This window comes from Pseudorasbora parva, chromosome 1, assembly GCF_024679245.1.
Source record: "Pseudorasbora parva isolate DD20220531a chromosome 1, ASM2467924v1, whole genome shotgun sequence".
Taxonomy (NCBI): Eukaryota; Metazoa; Chordata; class Actinopteri; order Cypriniformes; family Gobionidae; genus Pseudorasbora; species Pseudorasbora parva.
In genome coordinates, this window is record NC_090172.1 from 23,064,976 (window position 1) to 23,088,936 (window position 23,961).

Here is a 23,961-nt window from a genome sequence, read left to right on the forward strand (position 1 = left end):
GGTAATGGTAGATTTTTATTTTTATTTAAACACTAGCTATTTTAAATTCAATGGGATTTGACGTTCCCCAGTGTCAATATTCAGGTATCCGATAAGTAGGCCTAGCCTAATATAGCCTATACGTTTGTTTAATCTTCAGATTGCATCGAGATATTGTTTGCTTTTCAGCATGGTCATTGGACCAAATCACAGTAGCCTATGAAGAGATTAAAATTAGTATCCCATCAAATTGGATCAGCTAGAATCTATTAGTTATCAGAAGCCTTTCTTTGTAATTAAAATAGGCCTAGTTAAACGATCTCTCGAGGTTTGAATGGGGTAAGCGCCCTCTGGTGGAAAACGCGTCTCATTTATTGTTTATTCGCAACATTGACATTCTTCCATTTTGATTAATAGTCTGCAAAACTGATGTGTCAAGAATTAAATGTTGAATTACTACTAAAATATGCTATAAAAATTATTTTAACAGAGACAACGCTTGTTGTTATTTGCTATTTTTAATCAAAGTAAATTACAATTAAACGTTATTTTCGTTAACAAAGAATCCCAAACATTTGCATGCTGTTTTTATGTAGGCTAAGTAGATACAACAGAATACGGTAGAAAAAAAAAGTAAAAAAAAAAGCAGTGCGAATATTTTTTTGTTGTTGAATTATGTACAGTAAAGACTGGCAGACAGTTTGTACCTGCTAATGCGGTGTGTAGTGCGCATGCGGGTTGTGTGTATTACAGATTGGATGGTGTGAGCTTCAGCGGGCTGCCACACACTGCCTGCGGGACACACCGCGAGGAGGACACCGGCCGCAACCAGTGTCAAAGAGCCATTCGCTGTCGTCTCAGCCGGCCTACGTCCATATAGAGCGGTAAGACTTTTTAAGATATTATGGGCATTCTGGACTAGCCGCTTTATTTTTAAGCAGCTTTGCCTTTGGGGAAAGAGATAGACGCGCCCGAGTGTCAGTTTATTGCTACTATTGTAACTTGATGAGAGTGAACTAAAGTATGAAAATAATAACCCGGTTTAAATCAGTAAAATTAAACGGAAACAGATTTTAAACAAGTATAGTGAAATATTTGGGGTTTCATGACCGGTGACAACGCTCGCGACAATAGTTGGGCAAATTCTTTAGCACATATCACTGATGTGCATCCATTTTATGTCATCTATCATGCTGTAATAGCTACACTAACATAGAACTTTAAATAAATCAAGTCATCTAACTATAAAAGATCTGTGTTAAATAGAATAGGATATATAAAAGTTTTGATGGCGACTGCTGTCCACGATGAAGGGTGTGTCTCTGTATTAAAAACAGCGGCACGTCAACCAAACGTGCGGACGAGCTCTGCCCTGTCGACTCCAAATACTTTCTCTTTCATTTCATGCGAGATGCTCTCGGTGTGCCACAGGTGTTGGCAAATAACACGGATATTTTTTTAACACGGATGCAACACCTAGATTTTAGATTGAAACTGATGTAGAAAGAAAAGGAAATGTCACAACGATTAAGGTTTGCAGTCCAGTTAAATGCTGTTTGATGTAGCTTTCCACATGACACTGTTGTCACTATAGGCCTACTTGACATGTCATGTCATGTCAACTACCAGGAGCTTCATGGTTTAATATAGCATTTATTAAAGGCATGATCATCAAAATTTAATTATAGTAATAATAATAATAATAATAATAATAATAATAATAATATATAATAATAATTATAATTCTTCTTTATCTTATTTATAAAATAAAAGGCCTCTTAACTCATGACCGTTTCTTAACCCACTTAAGCACACTAGTTATAATAATGTAATAATGTCAAATTAAAAGTTGTACTGGTTAAACTTTATTTTAAGGTGTCTGTGTTACAATGTAATTATACATTTAAGTACTGAGTAATAATAGTTAACTCACATGTACTTACAATAGGGTTAGGTTTAGGGTTAGTTGCTAGTAAATGTGCACAATTTGTTAGTATTATAACATGATGCGTAACATGACACTAAAATGAAGTTGTAACATTTTACTTTAAACTTTTGTTGTGCTTTAAAAAAGTATTCTTATTGTGTGTTTACTAAAGTACTAAAGCAAATGTAATTTTATACATTATAATTCAAATTTTATTGTAATTTCAATATAATTAATATGTAAATGTACTAAACTGCATCTTAATCTTTACAAATGTGTAATTACACATATATTTAAATACATGACATAAGTGTCTCGCTAGGAATTACATCAAAGTATATTTTAGTTTACATAAATGCTTTCAGCAGTGTTATTCAACAGTACACTTTAATGATATTTCAAAGACAATAGAAGTAATTATGATATTGTATATACATTCTTTATGTAAGTCCTACTTAAAGGGATAGCTCACCCAAAAATTAAAATTATGTCATAATTTAAGCAGATAGAACAGCCATTTACTGCCACAGTAGGGAAAAAATACTATGGTAGTCAATGGTTGTTTTATCTGCTTTGTTGCAAACATTTTTCAAAATATCTTCCTTTGTGTTCAGCAGATAAAAGAAACTCATACAGGTTTGGAACAACACAAGGATGAGTAAATGATGACAGAATTTTTCGTTTTTTGGTGAACTAGTTCTTTAAGTGTTTAAAAAAAAACTAGTTCTAGTTCAAGTTAAATAAATGTAAAATATAATACATTTTAATTTAATTGCAATATGGAATTATGTGTCTGAAAACATTGCATTCAGATCACACTACGTATTCTTGTATGTAATAATTAATGTAATACGTTTTAAGAGCTTTTTAAGAGCGTTTAAGAGCTTTTTTAAATTTTAAGAGCTCCTTTTTTTGAAATATACTAAATTGTTCAAAAGGGTTTGAATGTGGTCTCATTCAACATTGTTGTATATTGGTTTTGAATTGTATACTTGCTGATTTAAACTGCTAGGGTTGGCTCTGACTCTGACTCTGAAGCCATTTTGACTGACATAAAAGAATAAACAAAGTGAAAGCGATGATTCATTTGTGCTGAGTAACTGTCTGGTTGTGACCGGCTAGTCCAGAAGCCAGTGTGCATTGCTCAATTCATTAGTCACATCAGCAATACTACCATATCCATGTAAGAATAAAATGACATGAAGTGACAATAGTGCAGCAATTGCATGATCTCACTAGCCATTGGTTGGTTTGGATGTGATTTACTCTAAATGAGTTGAACTGTTTGTCAGCAATCAGATCATTGTTGTCCAGTAGCTTTCTATGTGTTGTAATCAATAACACTCTTCAACATAGAGGAGATCAATGCAGGACCTAAAGCTTTAACTCATAAATCCATTAACAGTCAAGCGTGACCTCTGACCTGGTCCTTTAGTCTTATATGTTCTGCTAATGTGTGGCTTTACAATGATCGGTTGGTGTGTGAAAGTGTTTTATTGGTATTAAGTGTAAATGTACAGTACATTCAAAGATTTGGGGTCAATACAGTCTATGTTAAAAAATATATATTTTATTAAGAAAGGATGCATTACATTTATCAAAATTTATTTTTATGACGGTTTCCATGAAAATAAGCAGCACAACTGTTCACAAGATTGATAAATGATAATAAAATTTACTTAAGCTGCAGATCAGTATACTCTAATAATTTCTGCAGGATCATTTAACACTAAAGACTAGAGAAATAACTGCTGAAAATTCAGCTTTACCATTACAGGGATAAATTACAGTTTAAAATATATTAAAATAGAAAACATTAGTTTTAATTTGCCATAATATTTCTGTCACGGGATAAGCGCATAAAGAAGATATAAGCACAGCATTTATTAAACTACACAAAACTAAGGAAAACTCAAAAACTCAGTACTATGTCTATGGAACAACATGTCCTCCAACCAATACACCTATATAGGTCGTTTGTCACTTCCTTGAAATACGACCCATATGAGCGTTTACTAAAGGTGCGCCCCTATCGACAATATTTTAATGAATTAAGTACGACGCACAGGAGCGTTTTCTAAAGTTTTCCTCCTATTGACAGCAGGACACTTTCATTTAAAAGCATTTTTCCCTTTTATCTGCTTAATAGTTCAAGTTTTGCATAGCTCATTGGTAAAGCATTGCAATATACAACAACAACATGTGATCATGCGATCGTGAGTTCGATCCCAGGGAACACATGTGCTCATAAAGTGTGTATGCACTATAAATCACTGGGTAGGTTTAGGGATGGGGTGGGTGTAGTTGTAAATTAAAAAACATATTTTTGCTAAATGGAAATAGGACAAATGGTGGTAAAAAGTCCACACATTGCATTAAAATGAACACACATTTTGATTGGTAACGATAGACATACGATAGTCATTTCATGATGTCAAACGTAACGTGACACTGTCATTATTTTTTTGTCAGCTAGAAGGCGCATGACTTTAAAACGTAATAGGTCGTAATAAGGTGCTTGAAAAACGACCTATAGAGTCGTATTTTTTTGGAGGACAGGTTGCTATGGAAACCAACTATGTCATAATCAGTGGCCGAAATCATCCCCTTTACCCTCAAATAGGGCATCATTTGAGGGGACAGCCGTATTTGTCGTGGTGTCCGAAACCATAGTGGCCGTTATTGAGTGCACTCATTCATTCGCATAATGCACTACAATAACGAGTGTACAACTGATGTACGATCAAGGGCTAGAGGATACCCATAATGCACTGACCAGGAGATGTCATCACAGCTGAATCATCCATCCATTCATTTTCCGAATGTGGGCTGGTCCAATGTGGGTACAGCGTAATATCATACAGATATAAATTCTTTTTTGATTGATTATTAAATTGTTTAATTAAGGTTTATTCACCCATGAAAGTTTAAGATAAATCTTTTTATTACTACTGGAGCTGCCAGTTTGCTAAGTTTTTTAAATGATTATTAAACAGCAAACAGAAATTATGGAAAAGCGGCAGACTTTCAGTGGAACTCACACAGTGTCCGAAATCACTCACTCGTTTTCATTCACTCCATTAAATTAACTACATTAGTGAACTAATGTAAGGAATAGTGAACAAGGGTAGGGGGTGATTTCGACTCAAACTAGGGCATAATCTGTAACTTAGGAAACTTAAAACCCCAACAATATCGCAATATTAGTGTTTTTACTATATTTTTTTGCTCAAATAAATGCAGCCTCTGTGAGCAAATGAGGATTCTTTCAAAAACATTAGAAAGTCTGATGCACCCCAAACTATTGAAGGACAGTTTATCAAGACCAAATCCAGCACTGACTTTTTGTTGTTTTCAAGATGGCGGATGAAGAACTGGTGAAGAAGATGGTACGTGCGGTGCTCCAGTCCAGCAAGAGTGGCGTGTCACTGTCTGACCTGCAGTTAGAGTATAAAGACCTGACGGGTGAGCTCATCCCGTACAAACAGATGGGGTATGCCACACTGGATGCCCTCCTGCACAACATGCCTTCGGTCGTGAAACTGGATAAAGGGCAGTCTGGGGAGGTAAGACTCGCACTTACCTTTCGAATTTGACAAATTCAGCAGGTAAATGTGAATACTAAAATGGTTAAATGGTTAAAAACCCATAGGTGGTGTGCCATGCAATCACAGGGAACGAGATGGCCCACATTACTAAGTTTGCTGCCCGTCAGCGCACTGCAAAGAAGACCGGCCGACCTCAGATGGTGAACTGTCAAATGAGAGTCAAGCCTGCTGCTCCTCTTGTGCTGAATGGTGAGATTCTCGTCTTTTGTTCATTTCAGCGGTGCACGCATGCAACACTTCTTGTAATGTGTTATCCAGAAGACATCTTTTACTTTAAAGTACATTATAATTCATTATGTTTGAATAATCCTAATTTTATGTATTGACTATCATACTAATGTACTTGATACTGTAACTGTTTTGTAACTGTAGTGTTATTCAATATTACGTTTAAAGTTAACATATTTGAAATATACTAAATTGCAACTTAATCGATTACAAATGAGCCATGACATACATTTCAATAGAAATCAAGTAAATTACTTTTTTTTGTTTATATTTTAGTTTACAGTTTTGTTGCACAATTTGTAATGTGTCCTCCATTATATAGAGAACATTATCGAATGTCCTGTGCATCTCTTGTCTTTTTTGGTAGTGCATATGGCCTATTTAAACTCCTCTGAGGATGTAAGCGCGGTTCTGGATGTACTAAGAATAAAGCTCTGCATTAGATCATTCAGATTACAGGTTGCAACTGTTCTGGGAACTGCAAACACACTGTCAGCTCCGGCATTTTCGGGCTCACGCTGTTCCTTGATCAGTGACTCAGTACTGACTTTGCTTGCCGTGATACAGCAGAAAGCCGGCATCTGTATTGACCCAGAGAGAGAGAGAGAGAAAGAGGGAGAGAGAGGGAGGTCTGGAGACTGCAGTGTTGTGAAGAGGTACAGCAGAGCCTGCGTGGCTGTTCAGGGGAGGATTGTCTCAAACCGTTTCTTTTTGTCTTTCTTCTCTCATCTGTTATTTAATGACTCAACTGCTGCTGCTGCTGCTGCTGTGGTGAAGCCCTGCCTGTTTCTCTCTGCTTAGCTCACCGCCTTGTAGAAACTATCAGCCTGTGGAACGCTTATCTCAGGAGGGCTGTAGACAGTGATAAAGGTGTTAAATTGCTGTCACCTCTCCATGCCAGGCCATTTGGACGGCTCGCACTTTTAGAAGGCAGTCAGTCATCTGGGTTTACGTTCGGGTTGGAAGGTATGATGTCATTCTATTACAGTCAGGTTAGTGGTGTGATCTCATGCTGAATATATAAGACAATATGGGTTTCAAGTCATAGTCTCTGGTTGATTGGTATGATGTAAATGTACCGTTGTTGCTGTTTCATATGCTTTGTTTTCAAGAATGTATAGAGGGGAGCGATATTTTAGTTCCATGCCCTAATTTCTAATGATAATGCTGTATAGTGGGTTTCCAGAAACTTCATGGTTCTTTTGTTTGAGAATGTGCAGAGTAATACTTTATAGATTATCTGATAAAGTGCATTGACTGTTTGTGAAGCACATTGACACGTGTTTGTTCTTGCTTACAATAGTTCATCTATTTGATTAAAGCTGGATCAGCTAGATATAAGCTCGACAAAGTGAGAGACCTGATGTTTTTATAGTTGCTATAATGCCCAAAATTGAAAAATCTGTTATAGTTTAATCTCCCTCATGTTGTTCCCAACATGTAATGTAGGATTTTCTTTCTTCCATGAAGCACAAATGAGAAATGGATAACTAAAAGAAACAAAAGCACCATGGAAGTGGTCTATATGCTTCATGGACAATATTTCAAGGACCAGATTTACTTACAGCTTGCACCTGTGCAAACCCTCTTTGGGTGTTAAAAACTACTATCAGGAGGATTTACTAAAAACTCACCGTCAAAAACTAGTGCTAAAAAGGTCCGGACAGTTATTTTTGCAATTTATTGCACGTGCATTTGTAGGAGTTTCCCTTTCAGATGAAAAAATGTATGGGACGAGAGTATTTAAATGAATCATGCAAGATGGTTTACTAAGGCTTGTGTTTGTCAGTGTACTGGTGTTTGCATAATTTTTACCGGCCAAAAAAGCTTTAACCAGAAGCTAATTTGTACTGCTCTTGGTAGATTGCATTGGCCATTATGAAAATGATCCGACTGTGTCTATGTTCTTTAATTTGTGCATTGTCAATAGATCACTACCAGTGGCTCTTTTTGGAATTGCGCTCTCACGCTAATTTGCCCGTTTAGTAAATCTGGCCCCTAGTCTTCTGAAGTTATATTGCAGTTTTTTGTAATGAACAGACCAATATCTAAACACAATCTTGACAGCATAAATCTTGTAATGTGCTGTAATATGTGATTTGTGAATGAATTGTTCTTTTTAGTTCTTTGGATTTTTTTCAGTGAATCGGAATCCATTGAACTGGTTCCAGCATTTATCCAATGCGACTTACAACTGAGGAGAGCAATAGAAGCATTTAAACCAAAAATAGGGCAACAATATACAAACATTGCGATTAGTCTCAGTTAGTTAAGCACAGTACACATAGCATTTTTTTAGTAATAGATATAGAATAGTTTTAATAGATCATGTGTTGAGAAAAAATATGCTTCTTCAGCAGTTTCTTGAAAATGGCTAAAGCAGCATGGGTTGAGAACCGAGATAGGCAATCATTTCACTGGCTTAGAGCAGTCAAAGTAAAGGTCCGTGAAAATGATTTTGTGTCTTTTTAGGAGGGCACCACAAGGGCCGTTCACTTGCAGTAGGTACCTAGTATTATTAGTATTATTGCAAAATATTGTGTTTGCACCCCTATACATAAACGTTTATGTATAGGGGTGCAAACAATATTTTGCAATAATACTAATGTCTATGTGAGAAAGTGTGCTTTAATGGCAATACGTTGACCGAAATTGTTCCTAACACTGTCAATGGGTCACAGGTAAGCATGGGCCGTTATCAATTTTTCATGTTGCGATTAATTGATGTTTTATCACGATATACGATATTATCATGATATTGAAATAAGTTGCAAAAAAAAGTGTTGCCATAGCACAACAGCTTTAAGAACAATTTTTGTAATAACAAAAATAACTGAATGTTTAAATACAATAATGCACCAAAAATATATACAACTCTGGAAAAAAGAGACCACTTAACATTGAGAAATCAATGAGAAATTAATGTTAAGTGGTCTCTTGATTTTTTTCAGAGCTGTAAAAAATTTTTTCAAACAGATTAAAGTGCAAAAGAATTAGGCTATAAAGAACAACAGGTAACAAATTAATAAAATGTCTCATTAATTAAGATTGAGCAATAGCTACATTTGGTACAGAAAGTATGTTTTTGTTAATGTTAGTTAAGAAATACTGATCATTGTTAGTTTTATCTTAGGTCCATTAAAAAGTTATTTTGATTTTAATGTTATTAAACATTAACTAAGAAATTAACATTACTTAGAATGATTAATTCTTTATAAGTGTTTTTCATAGTTAGTTTGGTAATAATGTATTAACATGTTAACTAATCAAGTCGTATGTCTCAAAGTTTTACTGAACAATAACAAAAAATTAGAACAGTTCTAATCATTAAGACATGTTGTAGTCCAGATTAAAACATAAAAATGTTTAAGTTTGAAAATAAATAGCCTATTAAATAGCCGTTTTAAAAACTACACGGGGTTTGTTTTGTTTGCGGGGTTTCCGGGGTAACCGCGGCCTTCTGCAGTTCATCAGCGCCCTCTGCTGTCACTTAGCGGCACTTCAGCAGCGCGTTTCCTTCACTCGTTCATGTGCTTCTCATATTACATCTGAGCGTGTGTGGAGCATTTATACGGCTGATGGGTAAAGTATTATTGAGTGCATTATAAAAAAATTATAAATTGTTAATAAATTATTATTTACGATATTTTAAACTGCCCACGATACCAATATCGTGCATATTCATTATCGTGATAAATCGCATTATCGGCACATGTCTAGTCACAGGACACTCAAACTCTGTTACAAAGCTGTCTCTGTGGTTGGGGCCTATTTTGACCAACATGTGTATTATTTTGAGCTATTATTATAAAATGTATAATAATTTTGGGATTTAGATATTTGCCTCATCTCCTTCATAGCAAAGCCAAGGACATCTCTCAGACAGCCTGATCATCGTGGACGTCTGGGGCGAGGTGGAGGTCGTGGAGGGGGTCATGGAGACACTCGCACCGGAAACTTGAGGGACTCCCAGCCTGATGGGAAAGGCGGCAGACCCCAAAACACACCCCCAAACACACCCACCAGAAAACCCTCCCTTCCTTCAGAAAGGTAAAAGTCTCAAAAATTATAGAATTGTAATTCATAGCCAGATTAAGAGATACATACAATAAGTTGTTGAAACATAAAAAGAAGTAACATTCATGTACAGCTGATACCTTCTTACAAAAAAGCATCTTTCAACTAAGTGCACCCATTGTGTGAGCAGCATTTTGCTGAGCAAGTAGCTGAGAATACAAATCAAGTCCTAATGAGTGAACAGACATGCCAAGCTCTTTATTTCTTCACAGTCTCTTAATTTTCCAGTTTAGCAACTGGATGTCTCTAGCTGTTGTTACTGTCTGACTTGATTGGCAATAACAGAGCATTACAGCATTTCAGTGTTGTCTGAACCCAGTGCTTATTCAGCAACCGATTGGAGGGTGTTGTCTGTGTGTGTTTGTGTGAGATCACTTCAGCCAAAAATCATTGAGAGCAAACAACTGACCTCACTCTTTAGAATTGTGTTCTGTATCGCTTACTGTGGCACACACACAATGGCTGTGAGGGTACAGAGGGTGGCAGAGTTAAGCGGGTGTACCGGGTTTTGTTAATCCTCCCTCCATTCTCTCACAGATTAGCCATTCTAAACCAGTCCACAATGAATCAGCACTTTCTCTTTGGTACAGAGCAAGAGGGAGTTTGGGTCATCTGATACCTAGAATCATATGCAATAAGACCTCCACACCCCTGCTTTATCACGCTGCAGTACTTTGCCAAAATGTCTGCTGTTGTCTATACTATCACCATAGTATTTGTTGTGTTGAGTTTTTGAAAATGGTACTAGTCTATTTTGCAGCATTAGGCTGACCAATAATCAGCGATTAGGAGGATAACTAAGCAATAATGAAGTATTAAGAAGCACATTTGAATTCACTAAGTAGTATTTGCTATACTAGTATTATTTCTGTAACATAATTCTACTTTGCATCATTTTCCTCTCATAGTTTTATTTTTTTAAAGGGATAGTGTCATTCCAAACCTTTTGCAATGAAAGTAGCAACAAAATCTTTTCTTCCGTATTGTGACTCATCTCATTGTAATGGATTATTTAAAACATTTTATGGTAATAACTTGTTTCTATTCATCGGCTAATGATCAGACTCAAACATGAATGCAACTTTTCAGTCGATTATTGAGAGGTGGGGTTTACTATTGAAAAAATATGTTAGATAAGGATGAGTCATTCACAATAATGAACATGCAATACAAATAAATAGGATGACAGTTCATTTCTCATTTCATGCTGACTTTAATTCATTGGAATGCAAAAGATTGTTGAAGAATTCTAAATATCCCTGTCTCTATAATGAAAAGGATTGAGTATCAAATGACACCAAAACAAACAACCATAAATTTATATCTGGACCACAAATTTAGTCATAAGTCTCACCGGTATATTTGTGGCAATAGCCAACATTACATTGTATGGGTCAAAATTATATACATATATATATGTTTTTTTTTTTTAATATCATTAGGACATTAAGGAAAGATCATGTTCCATGAAGATACTTTGTAAATTACCTACCGTAAATCAAAAATAAATACATAAAAACATACATTAAAAAATACATTTTATTTATAATGTGCTTTTCTTAAACCCAAAGTGCTACAGTAAAATAAACCAGAAAAAACTAGAGCAAATTAAGTAAGGGATAATGTACACCCAGCCGGTTGTTATCGCAGAATAAACCCCGACAGAGTGATCAGGAGCCTGACGCGAAGCGGAGGGATCTTGCATCACTCTGAAGGGGTTTATGTAAGGGATAATGTACACCCAGCCGGTTGTTATCGCAGAATAAACCCCGACAGAGTGATCAGGACCCCGACGCGAAGCGGAGGGATCTTGCATCACTCTGAAGGGGTTTATGTAAGGGATAATGTACACCCAGCCGGTTGTTATCGCAGAATAAACCCCGACAGAGTGATCAGGACCCCGACGCGAAGCGGAGGGATCTTGCATCACTCTGAAGGGGTTTATTCTGCGATAAAAACCGGCTGGGTGTACATTATCCCGCTTATTACACGGCTACTAGTCTCAAATAAATAATTATTAGACACAAAATATTGTCTCGAGATTAAATATTTAGATTAAATATATAGCTCTTACGCAAAGCTTCCGCGAAGGAAAACAGTTCCAACCTGCTTTAAGCCTTTATCTATTGCTGAAGATTTGCATATGCCCTATTGCCCTTGCTAAATGTTGAAAATGAATGCTGAAAGGGTTAGTTCACCCAAAAATGAAACCAAGTCTATGATTTACTCACCCTTAAGTTATCGTAGGTGTATATGACATTCTTCTTTCAAACAAATACAATCGGAGTTATATTTAAAAAGTCCAGGCTAACGTTAATCCAAGCAGTAGGCTAGTTGTAGTTGTGTTTGAAGTCCATAAAAATGCAGCTGTCCATCAAATAACGTGCTCCACACGGCTCCGATGGGTTAATAGAGCCTTCTGATTCGAATCGATGCGTTGTGTAAGAAAAAGATCTATATTAAAAACGTTATAAAGGAAACCTGCCTTGAAGTCTTCCATTGTAATTGTAACCCACGGCTGCTTAAGCCACAAGATGGCGCCAGCGTTAAGAATAGAAGTAGTACCGGTCAAGATATCTCGTAGTACCCGTATGAGCGGGTGTTATCTGGAAATAACGTACTGCTGGAATGCGCGATTGACCAATCAGAATCAAGTATTTCACAGAGCCGTGTAATAATCTGCGATAACAACCGGCTGGGTGTACATTATCCCGCTTATTACACGGCTACTAGTATCAAATAAATAATTATTAGACACAAAATATTGTCTCGAGATTAAATATTTTATTAGCTCTTACGCAAAGCTTCCGCAAGGGAAAACAGTTCCAACCTGCTTTAAGCCTTTATCTATTGCTGAAGATTTGCCATATTGCCCTTGCTAAATGTTGAAAATGAATGCTGAAAGGGTTAGTTCACCCAAAAATGAAACCAAGCCTATGATTTACTCACCCTCAAGTTATCGTAGGTGTATATGACATTCTTCTTTCAGACAAATACAATCTGAGTTATTTAAAAAGTCCAGGCTAACGTTAATCCAAGCAGTTGTTGTAGTTGTGTTTGAAGTCCATAAAAAATGCAGCTGTCCGTCAAATAACGTGCTCCACACGACTCCGATGGGTTAATAGAGCCTTCTGATTCGAATCGATGCGTTGTGTAAGAAAAAGATCTATATTAAAAACGTTATAAAGGAAACCTGCCTTGAAGTCTTCCATTGTAACCCACGGCTGTGCCACAAGATGGCGCCAGCGTTAAGCATAGAAGTAGTACCGGTCAAGATAGCTCGTAGTACCCGTATGAGCGGGTGTTATCTGGAAATAACGTACAGCTGGAATGCGCGATTGACCAATCAGAATCAAGTATTTCACAGAGCCGTGTAATAATTAAAGAAAACAGCCTTAAATAAATGTCTTAATCAACTTTTTAAAATGACCCAGCACGGGTGCATTTCTGATGGGAAGAGGAAGCAGATTCCATAGTCTGGGGGCTTTATATGAAAAGACTCTTTCCCCCATGGTCTTTAGCTTACATGAAGGCTGATGAAGTAAAAGAGAGTTAGCAGAGCGGAGAGAGCGTGATGGAGTATATGTGCCGAGATCACAAAGATACTCTGGTGCAGTGTAAAATAAGAATTTTAAAATCGATTCTCAATAGTAAAATGCAGTTTTAGAGATGTGTTTTATGTGTGCTTCAAATGTTAATTGTGGATCAAAAATGACACCGAGATTTTGCACCTGTGAAGTGTGGATTACCGTGCTAGAATCAACAATCAAACTGATCTGCGCGGCCTTAAGAGTAGCCGCCTCTGTACCAATCTGCATGAATTCAGTTTTGGAGCCGTTCAGCTTCAGGAAGTTACTCTGCATCCAGATACAGATCTCTGCTAGATAACTACGTAGAGATATTATTGGGGATTGTATATCTGGCCTAGTGGCGATGTAAATCTGCGTATCGTCCATGTAGCAGTGATACCCAAGACCATATTTCCTGATGATCTCCCCCATGTCGAAGCATGTCGGTGTTAAATAAGATTGGACCCAACACTGAACCCTGAGGAACTCCCTGTCGAACAGACATGGTATCAGATTTGTAATTACCCAAGCCAACAAACTGGGAACATTTCATTAAATAAGAATGAAACCAACTGAATACAGCTCCAGAAAGACCCAGCCAATTGTCCATCCTCTCTAGCAGAAGGTTTAATAAGACCAAAATACCTCATGCACCAGAATTTGCCACAATAAGAAGATAATTTATGACCCTAACTAAAAGCAGTCTCAGTACTATGCCCTTTTCTGAACCCAGATTGAAAAGGTTCAAAAAGACTGTAAGGTATTATGTGATTATTTAACTGAGTAGCCATTTAGATTTAAATAGTTGTACCCTGGCCAAATATTGTCATATCCTAACAAACCCTCCCTCACATCTCACCCTCCCTCTCTCATTTCTGTAAATAGTTTTATTAACATAATTTTAGAGGTGAACTGTCCCTTTAAGGACAAGTGTTCACAATCATTAGGCTGCGCTGCTAAGACCTGTTTTCATCTCATATACAGACGCACGCGATTTTACTTTCACTTTAGACATAACCGACTGTGTTTATATATGTTAACCTCGTTTGTATTTGACAGTATTAGCACAGTAAGACTACTTAGTCCAGTAATCATGTGTGTTTGACAGGCGTGCATGTTCAGCGCATGTAAAACGCCAATGAAATGTTTAAACGTCAAGGCTTTAAAACACGACTAAACACCCCCTAACTTTAGTGCATATGATTAGTGAATAATATTTGCTCATATCAGCGCGTAGACTCACAGGCACACTCAAAAAGAGGTGAAATGAACTGATATTAACCAAAATATTTCAAATGAAGAGAAAAAGTAATAATTAATCAAATGCAAAACCGCAGTTCACAATTGAGTATTAAACTGTGAATGCCGTACCGAATGGTTCAATATTATATTGAGAATTGTGACATCCCTAATATGTAGTATATAATCTAATACATAGAAAGCATAGAACAGCTGAAAAAGAAAGCAGAAGACCGGAAAGCATGGCGATAGATGGCCCACAGGATCGCCAAGACTTGGATACGACTGAATGGCAAATTATCATCATTAATCTAAAAAAGGGCGTGACACCGTTTTTTATCTACAAATTGATATTTTACAGATATTACCTGTTCTCCTTACTATAGTCTCTTGTTTTATTTTTTTAAGATCAGACAAAAGGATGACCCTTCCTTCCAGATTCCAGAAAGAAGTCCATACTCATCTCTCCCGAAATCCACAGCAGAGCAATGGTGAGCATAATTTGGGTGGAAACGTGTTAAATATGCAGACCACCTAAACATTCTTAACCACAAGAAACTCCTTTAAATGTTAAAATTATACTGGAGTCCATAGCAACTTAACTTCCTGTCCCAGAAAACATTCCAGGCATGGGATGTTCATTAAGGGTGAAAAGAAAACAGTCATCTTCAGTCTCAAGCAGGAAAAAGCTCCTGCTGTTACACAGAGGGATATCTCAGGGCCCGTATTTATCAAGCTTCTCAAAGTGCTATTTTAGTCTTAAGTGCTGAGAATTCATGACATTTACTCCTACTTTCAAACTTAAGTATAAAAGCAAGTTATCAAATTTCTTAAAGCTAAGAATCACTCTTACTCTCCCAGTTATTTAAGACAGCTCGAGAGGTCTCTCAAGTGGTTAGGAGTTGCCAGTAGGGGCTTGTGATGGCGCTATGGAGACAGAGACGTGCGCAAATCTTTCAATAGAGGGAGAATGTGTTTGAAATGTTTGACGACAAATAGTTCATCAAACAGTATCGTTTAGACAGAGCAGACATCGTCTTTTTCAGCACTGGTTAATGTTGGGTTTTATAAAAATAAAAAAATAAAAATAAAAACACTGTTCGAGTAATTCAGCAAGCAGTAGCGATCGTTTCTCTCTCCTGCCATGTCGGTTTTCTTTTGGAATCCATGGTGGCTGATTATATATAAAAAAGAATCTAGGCTATATAAAGGCAATTTAACAGCACACCAGTTAAAAAAAAATAATTACATGGATGAAAACATGTTTATCTTTCATTTAAAATGTGTATATTATAATGTATTCTCTTGAAAACTCTTTATTGTCAAATGTGTATTGAATGTAAACTCCTCTTAGGAATTTCACCATTCAGTGTGAATTTATCTTTATATTCTTAAATAAGGACATCTATTCAGTGATTGGTTCATGCCAATGACATCATCCAAAATTCCATTTGTGGCACAGCAAAGTGTCGTAAATCCACTCTAAGACTAGCACTTAAGATTTAGTCCTACACTTTACTTAAAGTATGATTGGGACGCTTGATAACTAACTTTTAAGCGCAGCTTTGAGCCAAGAATTTTTTTACTCTTAAGTCAATTCTTATCAGTGTTCTTGTGAGTAATTCTAAGATGTTTGATAAATACGGGCCCAGGTCTACATACCTTCAGTTTTGAATTCTGATTTTGCTGTTAGTTATATCTTAAAGCGATAGTTCACCCGAAATGTTACATTAATAGTCCTATTTGTCTTAAAAAGACCTGAGTGTATATAAAAAAATGACTATTCGGTTTTGGTTGAACAACTCCTTTTATGTGCAGGAATTATACTTTATTAGATGGGATGCACTGCATATTCATTCAGCAATCAAAATATCTGTTTATAGTATGGTTTGTCAATGCAGAATTGTTACTTAACTGTAACATTTATGTTGTTGATATTTCTAGCCCCTTCTAACCTGAATGAAAACTCAACTCCAGCAAAACCCAGACTGCCTCATTCTGCGCCTTACAGTCCCAAGCTGGTGCAGTCTCGTCTTAAAGAGGTTCTTAACAAGCACAGCAATGGTCTCTGGGTATCCAAGCTGCCTCAGCTGTATCGGGAGCATTACAAACAAGATTTACCCAGTGAAGCCCTTAAAGATCTGGAACATTGGACTCACATTTGTACTGTAAGTTTATTGATATATCCTGAATAGCCTAATGTCTAATGTCTGATGGCATAAGGGCACATTAGCTAGCATTATGTATTCATATTCATATTTTCATTTTGGCATTAAAGGGGGGGTGAAATGCTATTTCATGCATACTGAGCTTTTAACACTGTTAAAGACTTGGATTCCCGTCCTAAACATGGACAAAGTTTCAAAAAAATAAGTTGGACGTTTGATGGAGTATTTCTGTGTCAAAAATACTCCTTCCGGTTTCTCACAAGTTTCGAAGAGTTTTTTTCGAGTATGGGTCCGCTTGACGTCAATGGGTCGGAATGTCCTTGTATGGGCCGTATGGGCTCTTCTCCCGGAAGGGTGTGCGCGAGCGCGCGAGCGTCCAGAGCAAGAGCAAATGCACAGCGCCCATAAACACTGCTCTCACTGCTGTCTCAGGACTTCACCAAATCAACAACGTCACCAAAAAGTGTGTTTTTGATGGAGCGGTGACGATAAAGGTTCGGTCCTGCTTTGGAAGCAGGCGGTGAGTAAAACTGCTTCAAATGTCTATGTTGTTGGCTATCGTCACGTGAGTAAACATAAGTAAACAACACGATCGTATAGTTTATAATTATAATTATATATATATTATAATTTATCAATGAAGCATGCGATGTAACTTATGGTGTGTGTTTAAATACATTTGTTTAGCTGACCACAGGTATCTGTTTGTTTATTGTAAAGCCACTCCAAGCATAACGTTAAACCTAGGGGACGTTCACACAAAGCACATTCAAATGCGCTACTCCATTGTTTTTCTATGTAACACTATAACACAGTCTGACGTGCAAAACCGTTTTGCTTGCTACTGCTAAGGTTTAGTCGCATACAATAGTCCATAAACCAAATCATGTCCTCACAATCCACAGGTAAACAAACGGTAAGTCCCGCTTCCCGGTAATCTACAAGTACCACAGAGACAGACGTCCTGATGCTGGTGCTTCTCCTGTTCAATTTATTTCAGCCTCCGGATCCGATTCTGGATCATATATGTATTAGTTGAATCTGATTGATAGCCATGGTTTATTTAGGGTAACGTTTTCTTTTCCATGCTTGACGATGTCAGCCTTCAGAAGCTCTTGTGCAGTAGCTCCACGCTCGTGATTCTTTAGCTCCGCCCACACGATACGCCTCCAGCCGCTCGTTTTTTTCTGGAAAGACTCGGTACAGCCTATTTCTTTTATAAATATAATAAAACTGAAGACTTTTCAGAGATATGAAGGATGCAATACTACTCTATAGGTACTCAAGATTGACATGAGATTGACTGAAACTGAGTGTTTCACCCCCCCTTTAAAGGGATCAAGTTATGAGAATCTGTTTATGACAACTTTTAAAACATAAAAGGATTTTGCCAGTTCAAAAAGGCATTTTCACACCTAGCTTGCTAGGATTGCTTGTTTCAGAACCTGGCACATTTTCTCCATAAATTCAGTTTGTTAAGGATTATTTGAACATGACAACCACACTTGGATTCACACCAAAATAATCTGCCCAAGATCACCTGAACAAGGTGGTCTCATCCTGATTTCTGAACTCTGGAGTTGTTCGCTGCTCATACCTAATATAAAAGAATTAACATTGTAAATAGTGAACATTTAATTATTGATATTACAACTGCATAAATTGTTAGTAAATAAAAGCTAAAAAGGCTTGCCGTAGCATGCTACTGTGTTTTATATTATGCATGTAAAGCAATATTTGATTTATGGTTATTATTTACAGAGGGATGTGCATCCATATTGACCAGTATGTCCAGCTAATTAACATCAACATTTTAAATTCAATATAGCCTGTAAATCAATAGTCAATCAATGTCAAATTGTCAATACATTGCTTTCCATCTTGGATAATTTGTGCAGTAGTGTAACTAAACATTGACTAAGACTAGATAATCATTGTCTTGTTTTAAAAGTATGTAGCCTATGTGCACGTATTCGCATAATGAAGGACTGAAAGTAGGGACTTTGAATGTTGGTACAATGACAGGTAAAGGCAGAGAACTGGTAGATATGATGCAGAGGAGGAAAGTTGACATTCTGTGTGTCCAGGAGACCAGGTGGAAAGGGGGTAGAAGGGTAGAACCATTGGAGCAAGGTTTAAACAGTTTTATAATGGTGTGGACAGGAAGAACAAATTGAGTTGTAGTGATCCTGAAGGAGGAGTTTTGTGAAGAATGTTCTGGTGGTAAAGAGAGTGTCAGATATGTTGATGAGTCTGAAGCTGGATATTGAAGGTGTGATGTTAAATGTTGTTAGTGCCTATGCTCCACAAGTAGGTTGTAAGCAAGATGAGAAAGACAGATTCTGGGGCTAGTTGAAGGAAGTGATGCAGACTGTTCCCAGTGGTAAGAGGGTAGTGAGAGGGGCAGATTTGAATGGACATGTTGGGGAAGGGAATAGTGGGGACGAGGAAGTGATGGGCAGGTTTTGTCTTCAGGAAAGGAACCCGAGAAGGACAGAGGTTGGTAGACTTTGCTAAAAGTATGGAGATGGCTGTGGTGAACACGTAGTTTCAAAAGAGGCAGGAACACAGAGTGACATATAAGAGTGGTGGCAGGAGCACACAGGTGGACTATATCTTATGTAGACACTGTAATCTGATGGAAATTAGCGATTGTAAAGTAGTGGTAGGTGAGAGTGTAGCTAGACAGCATAGGATGGTGGTGTGTAAGATGACTCTGGTGGTGAGGAAGATGAAGAGAGTAAAGGCAGAGCAGAAGACAAAGTGGGGGAAGTTGGAAAAGGAAGAGTACTGTGTGGTTTTCAGGGAGGAGTTGAGACAAGCTTTATGTGGTCAAGAAGAGCTTCCAGATGACTGGACTACTACAGCCAAAGTGATCAGGGAGACAGGTAGAAAGGTGCTAGGTGTGCCATCTGGAAGGAGGAAAGAAGACAAGGAGACTTGGTGGTGGAATGAGAAAGTCCAGGAGAGTATCCAGAGGAAGAGGTTAGCTAGGAAGAAGTGGGACTGTGAGAGGACGGAGGAAAGTAGACAGGAATATAGGGTGATGCAGTGTGAGGTTAAGACAGAGGTGCAAAGGCCAAACAGAATGCGTATGAGGACATGTATGCAATGTTAGATAGTAAGGAAGGATGTGTATCGGTTGGCGAGGCAGAGGGATAGAGATGGAAAGGATGTAAAGCAGGTTAGAGTGATTAAAGATAGAGATGGAAATGTTTTGACAGGTAATAGGAGGGTGAGGGAAAGATGAAAGGAGTACTTTGAGGAACTGATGAATGAGGAAAATGACAAAGATAGAAGAGTTGTAGAGGCAAATATTGTTGACCAGGAAGTAGAAAGTATTAGCAAGGGTGAAGTTAGGAGAGCTTTAAAGAGAGGAAAGGCAGTTGGTCCTGATGACATACCAGTGGAGGTATGGAAGTGTCTAGGAGAAATGGCAGTAGAGTTTTTAACTCGCATATATTGTTCTGTCTGGTATCCACACAGATATTTCTGTTGGAAAATGCATGTTTAATTTCCTGCACGTGCATATGAACGCATGTTCATGCGCGGCGCGGATCTTTTCCGAGCTGCAGCAAACAAACCCCGTTGCCCTTTGTCGTTTATCCAAAAACAACAGAACACAGACCTGAAAGCGGCTAGCATTAGCTAGCTAGACAGACCAAGATATGCATAGCCTGCCTGTCCAGCTTAGCAAGACAACAGAAGAGAGATGCACATCAACTTAACTTTAGGCTACTGTTATTTGCTGACATCAAACTTGGAGAGGAGAGAACACAAGTTTACCTGACACGAGGGGAAGGCGGGGCCTTGAGTAATTTACGCAGCTTGTGTAGTGAGCGTATAGGGGTGTACGGCTTTAGCCGCGTTTCCACCGCAGGAACTTTACCTAGGAACCAGGAACTTTGGGGTGATACTCGGTGTGTTTTGACCGCAGGAACCAGGGTCTAAATGAAGTTCCGGGTAAATATTTCCCCCTACAAACGGCCCTGCTCGCGAGGTAGTACTTTTTCAAAGTTCAGGAACTTTCGAGGGTGGGACTTGGGCGCTGAACATGCTGATTGGTTTAGCATTTTATTTCAACCGGCATTTTTAAAAGTCTTTTGCGAGGTTCGTTCTGCGTTCAGTAAATATCAGTCTTGCTCTCTGTCTGATGGCGCGCGTTCGTCTCAGCCATCTCACGTTCAATGTCCGTAGCTGATAATAATATACATTGTCATTTTAAATCTAGCTTTACAAGCTTTCTGAATATGCTAGTGCTCTTTTCTGTCGTTGATAATTACCTCTTTAGTAAACCTATACATAACCAGCAAAAGCAGCCCAGCTTGAATCTCTTCCATACTCGTTTTAAAAACTATTTTTCACCATGTAAACGACCTGACCGATTACTTTTAAGTGTGTGTCCTTACATGATGTGACGGCGCGCGCCTCGCTCATGTTGACAAGAGAGGAAAGTTAATTTTTCTGAGGTGTAAACTTTTTATTTCTTAAGTTATGAAGATAATGTTGGAAAAATGACACAGCGTATATTGCCCCAGGCAGTTTTTACTTTAACTGCGCCTGACAGAAGAATTTTTTTTTTTTTTTTTTGTGAGATGATTATTACACTTTACAACAAATAAATAGCTTATATAATACTGTATTAGTCCTGGTGGCCGTTAAGAGTTGCTATGGCTACAGTTAACACATTCCAGCTGCTGGAGAAAACAGCGTTGACATTTCTGATGCGGCAGACAAACTGCATGTCACAAAATGATTGCGATTGAAAGTCATCACATGTAAACACCAGATCGGTTTAGATGACGTCTCATGTGAATAGTCCACTAAATCTTTCAATCGGAATGGCAAAGTGTGCTTGTAAACGTGGTTAGTGTCGCGCAAAACATTGATTACTGTACGCGTGCAGTCCTACATCACCGGACTAATTTGCATAATCTTCACAGAACTTTAGATCGCGGTGGAAACGCAGACAGTTTCAGGTCTGGGGGGAGAAAAGTTCCTGTAAAAAAAGTTCCTGGTACAAATTGTTCCGAGTCATTTTGGTGGAAACAGGGCTTTTGAGAGGACCACTTGAAATAGGAAAAAAAGCTACTAAATTAGCTTTGCGTAGTTAGTCCTTATGGAATAAGAATGATGTCTTGTTGTTTGGTTTACAGGTGGAGAAACCATGCAGCAGCAAACCTCAAGAGTTGCTTCTGTACCCTGCTAAAGAAACTAGCCAGATTACCCCACATAGTGCTGCTACACCCTCCACACATGACAAATCCCCATCTCATCACAAAAAACCTCAGATTCAAAGATCATCTTCCACCTCCAAATTAAGCTCTCCTGCGTCCCCCAAGGCTCTATCCCCGGACCTCAAGCAGAAGCTTGGAGAGCTGCTCTTGAAATACAGCAGTGGTCTGTGGGCCCACGCTCTGCCTAAACTCTATCAGGACACATATAAATGTAAGCTACCAGAGTTTGTGCTGGACCACCTCACCCTGCTTTCAGATATATGCACAATTGACTACCCCATGCCAGACAACCCCAAAAGAGCAATTCTGTATGCAAAAGTTGTGGAGGATGAGAACCGTAACCAGCCGGCATTGCCTAGCTCAGAGACAAAAGCGACAGCAGAGCTCCGTTTGAGCAGCCAGAATGTTCCTCCTCTTGTCATCCCTAGAGAGGAGTACCCTTCTGTCCTGGTGGTTGAAGCAAGTGACACAAACAGCGTCATTCTGAGGTGCGTTTTAAGATCCACAGTTGGGACCCTTTTCATGCCTTAATAAATGTAATATTGAACCAGATGCCATTGCATTTTGACAATAAACTGAGTGCCACAGTTTAGCTCCTCAAAAAAACACTTTTCTGCTTCAAATTAAATTGGTTATGTTTTTTATTAATTTCAGAGCATGTTGACTTGAGCTTAGAATTTTTGGAAATGTCTGTGAAGGAGAAAAAAAATCACACTGTGAAAGTTGGTGGCCACTGTTGTTCTTATTGTTGTAAAGTGTGTGTTTATGTGTTTGTATGTAGGTACATAGGTGAAGGTTATTCCAAGGCACAGGAGAAGTTAGAAGATGAAATGAGAGAGTTCTATGGGCAGGACAAAACCGAGATGGCTCTCACCTCACCATTACCAGGTCAGCTGATTGCTGTACATGCTGAGGAAGAGGAGGAGATCCTCCGGGCAAAAGTGTGTGAGGTCATAGCTGACAAGGTCAAGGTGCGTTATCACAGTTGTACATTGTTGAAGTCTCTTAACTCCAATATTCAAACGCTCCACATATAATGTGTTTTTGGTTTTTCTGCTGTAATGACAAAGCTGCTTGTTTTCAAATAATTTCCACGACTTCCAGATCTAGAAATCATACTTTTAAAATTCTGCGAGACTATTGTTGATGGATTTCATCTTGATTTTAAGCTGTTTTTGTCTTATTTTAAATATTTTTAAGCTATCTAGTGGCCCCCTTGAAAGTCCTCTACTTTGTCTTTGTTCCCCGGTTTAGTGCAGTTCACAATGAATTTTTATGGTTTTCTGGTGTATAACTGAGGCTCTTTTGATCTGTGAGAAATTTGTGTGATATCTTTGTCATAAATAAGATAATGCTCTGTTAATTATTATTGCTGGACTTTTACGTTGATGCTTAAACAGGTGTACTACGTGGATCATGGCTTTTCCGAGGTCATCAGCAAGAGCAAACTGTTTGAGTTACATAAAAAGTTTTATAGATTGCCTTTCCAAGCCACCAAATGTAAACTGGCAGGTAAGATTTGCATTCAGAATTTCCAATAATAAAATAGTCTTGCATTTGATGTGAAATGTTATCATTGTATTCATTTGTTTCAGGCCTGGAGTCATTCAGTCATGAGCAGGCAGTACTGAAAAGGTTTGAGTCCATGGCCACTGGAAAGATCCTATTGGCTGAGATCTTAGAGCGTGAGGAAGTACCTCTGGTGGTGCTGTATGACACATCACAAGATGATGATATCAACATCAATGCTGCCTGTATGAAAGCTCTGCAAGACAGATCCTTAGATAGTCCCTTAAAGGTAACCAAAAATAGTGTTTGATATTACAATTAATGAAACCCTCATATCCAAAAGATATTGTGATGTTACTATGGGAAAGATGCCAAGGTACCTCAAGAGTACCATGATAGTGTGAAGGTAGCATGTACAAA

The 23,961-nt window shown here is 37.9% G+C and overlaps 1 protein-coding gene across 3 annotated transcripts in view; it reads left to right on the plus strand.

Annotated features, from left to right (window-relative positions):
* The first annotated feature begins 748 nt into the window (after nt 1–748).
* Nucleotides 749–23,961, plus strand: part of tdrd7b (tudor domain containing 7 b) — a 36,900-nt gene continuing 13,687 nt past the window's right edge. Inside the window, exons 1-10 of one of the 3 annotated variants that reach the window (XM_067437298.1) lie at nt 749–863; nt 5,266–5,472; nt 5,559–5,703; nt 9,603–9,792; nt 15,036–15,118; nt 16,572–16,795; nt 21,952–22,520; nt 22,814–23,003; nt 23,433–23,544; nt 23,628–23,830. In XM_067437298.1, coding sequence (XP_067293399.1) covers nt 5,266–5,472; nt 5,559–5,703; nt 9,603–9,792; nt 15,036–15,118; nt 16,572–16,795; nt 21,952–22,520; nt 22,814–23,003; nt 23,433–23,544; nt 23,628–23,830 — 1,923 coding nt within the window. In that variant the 5' untranslated portion in view covers nt 749–863. Of the gene's footprint in view, nt 864–5,265; nt 5,473–5,558; nt 5,704–6,123; nt 6,735–9,602; nt 9,793–15,035; nt 15,119–16,571; nt 16,796–21,951; nt 22,521–22,813; nt 23,004–23,432; nt 23,545–23,627; nt 23,831–23,961 lie in introns of those variants that run through there. The other 2 variants (XM_067437331.1, XM_067437305.1) reach the window with 2 other exon arrangements.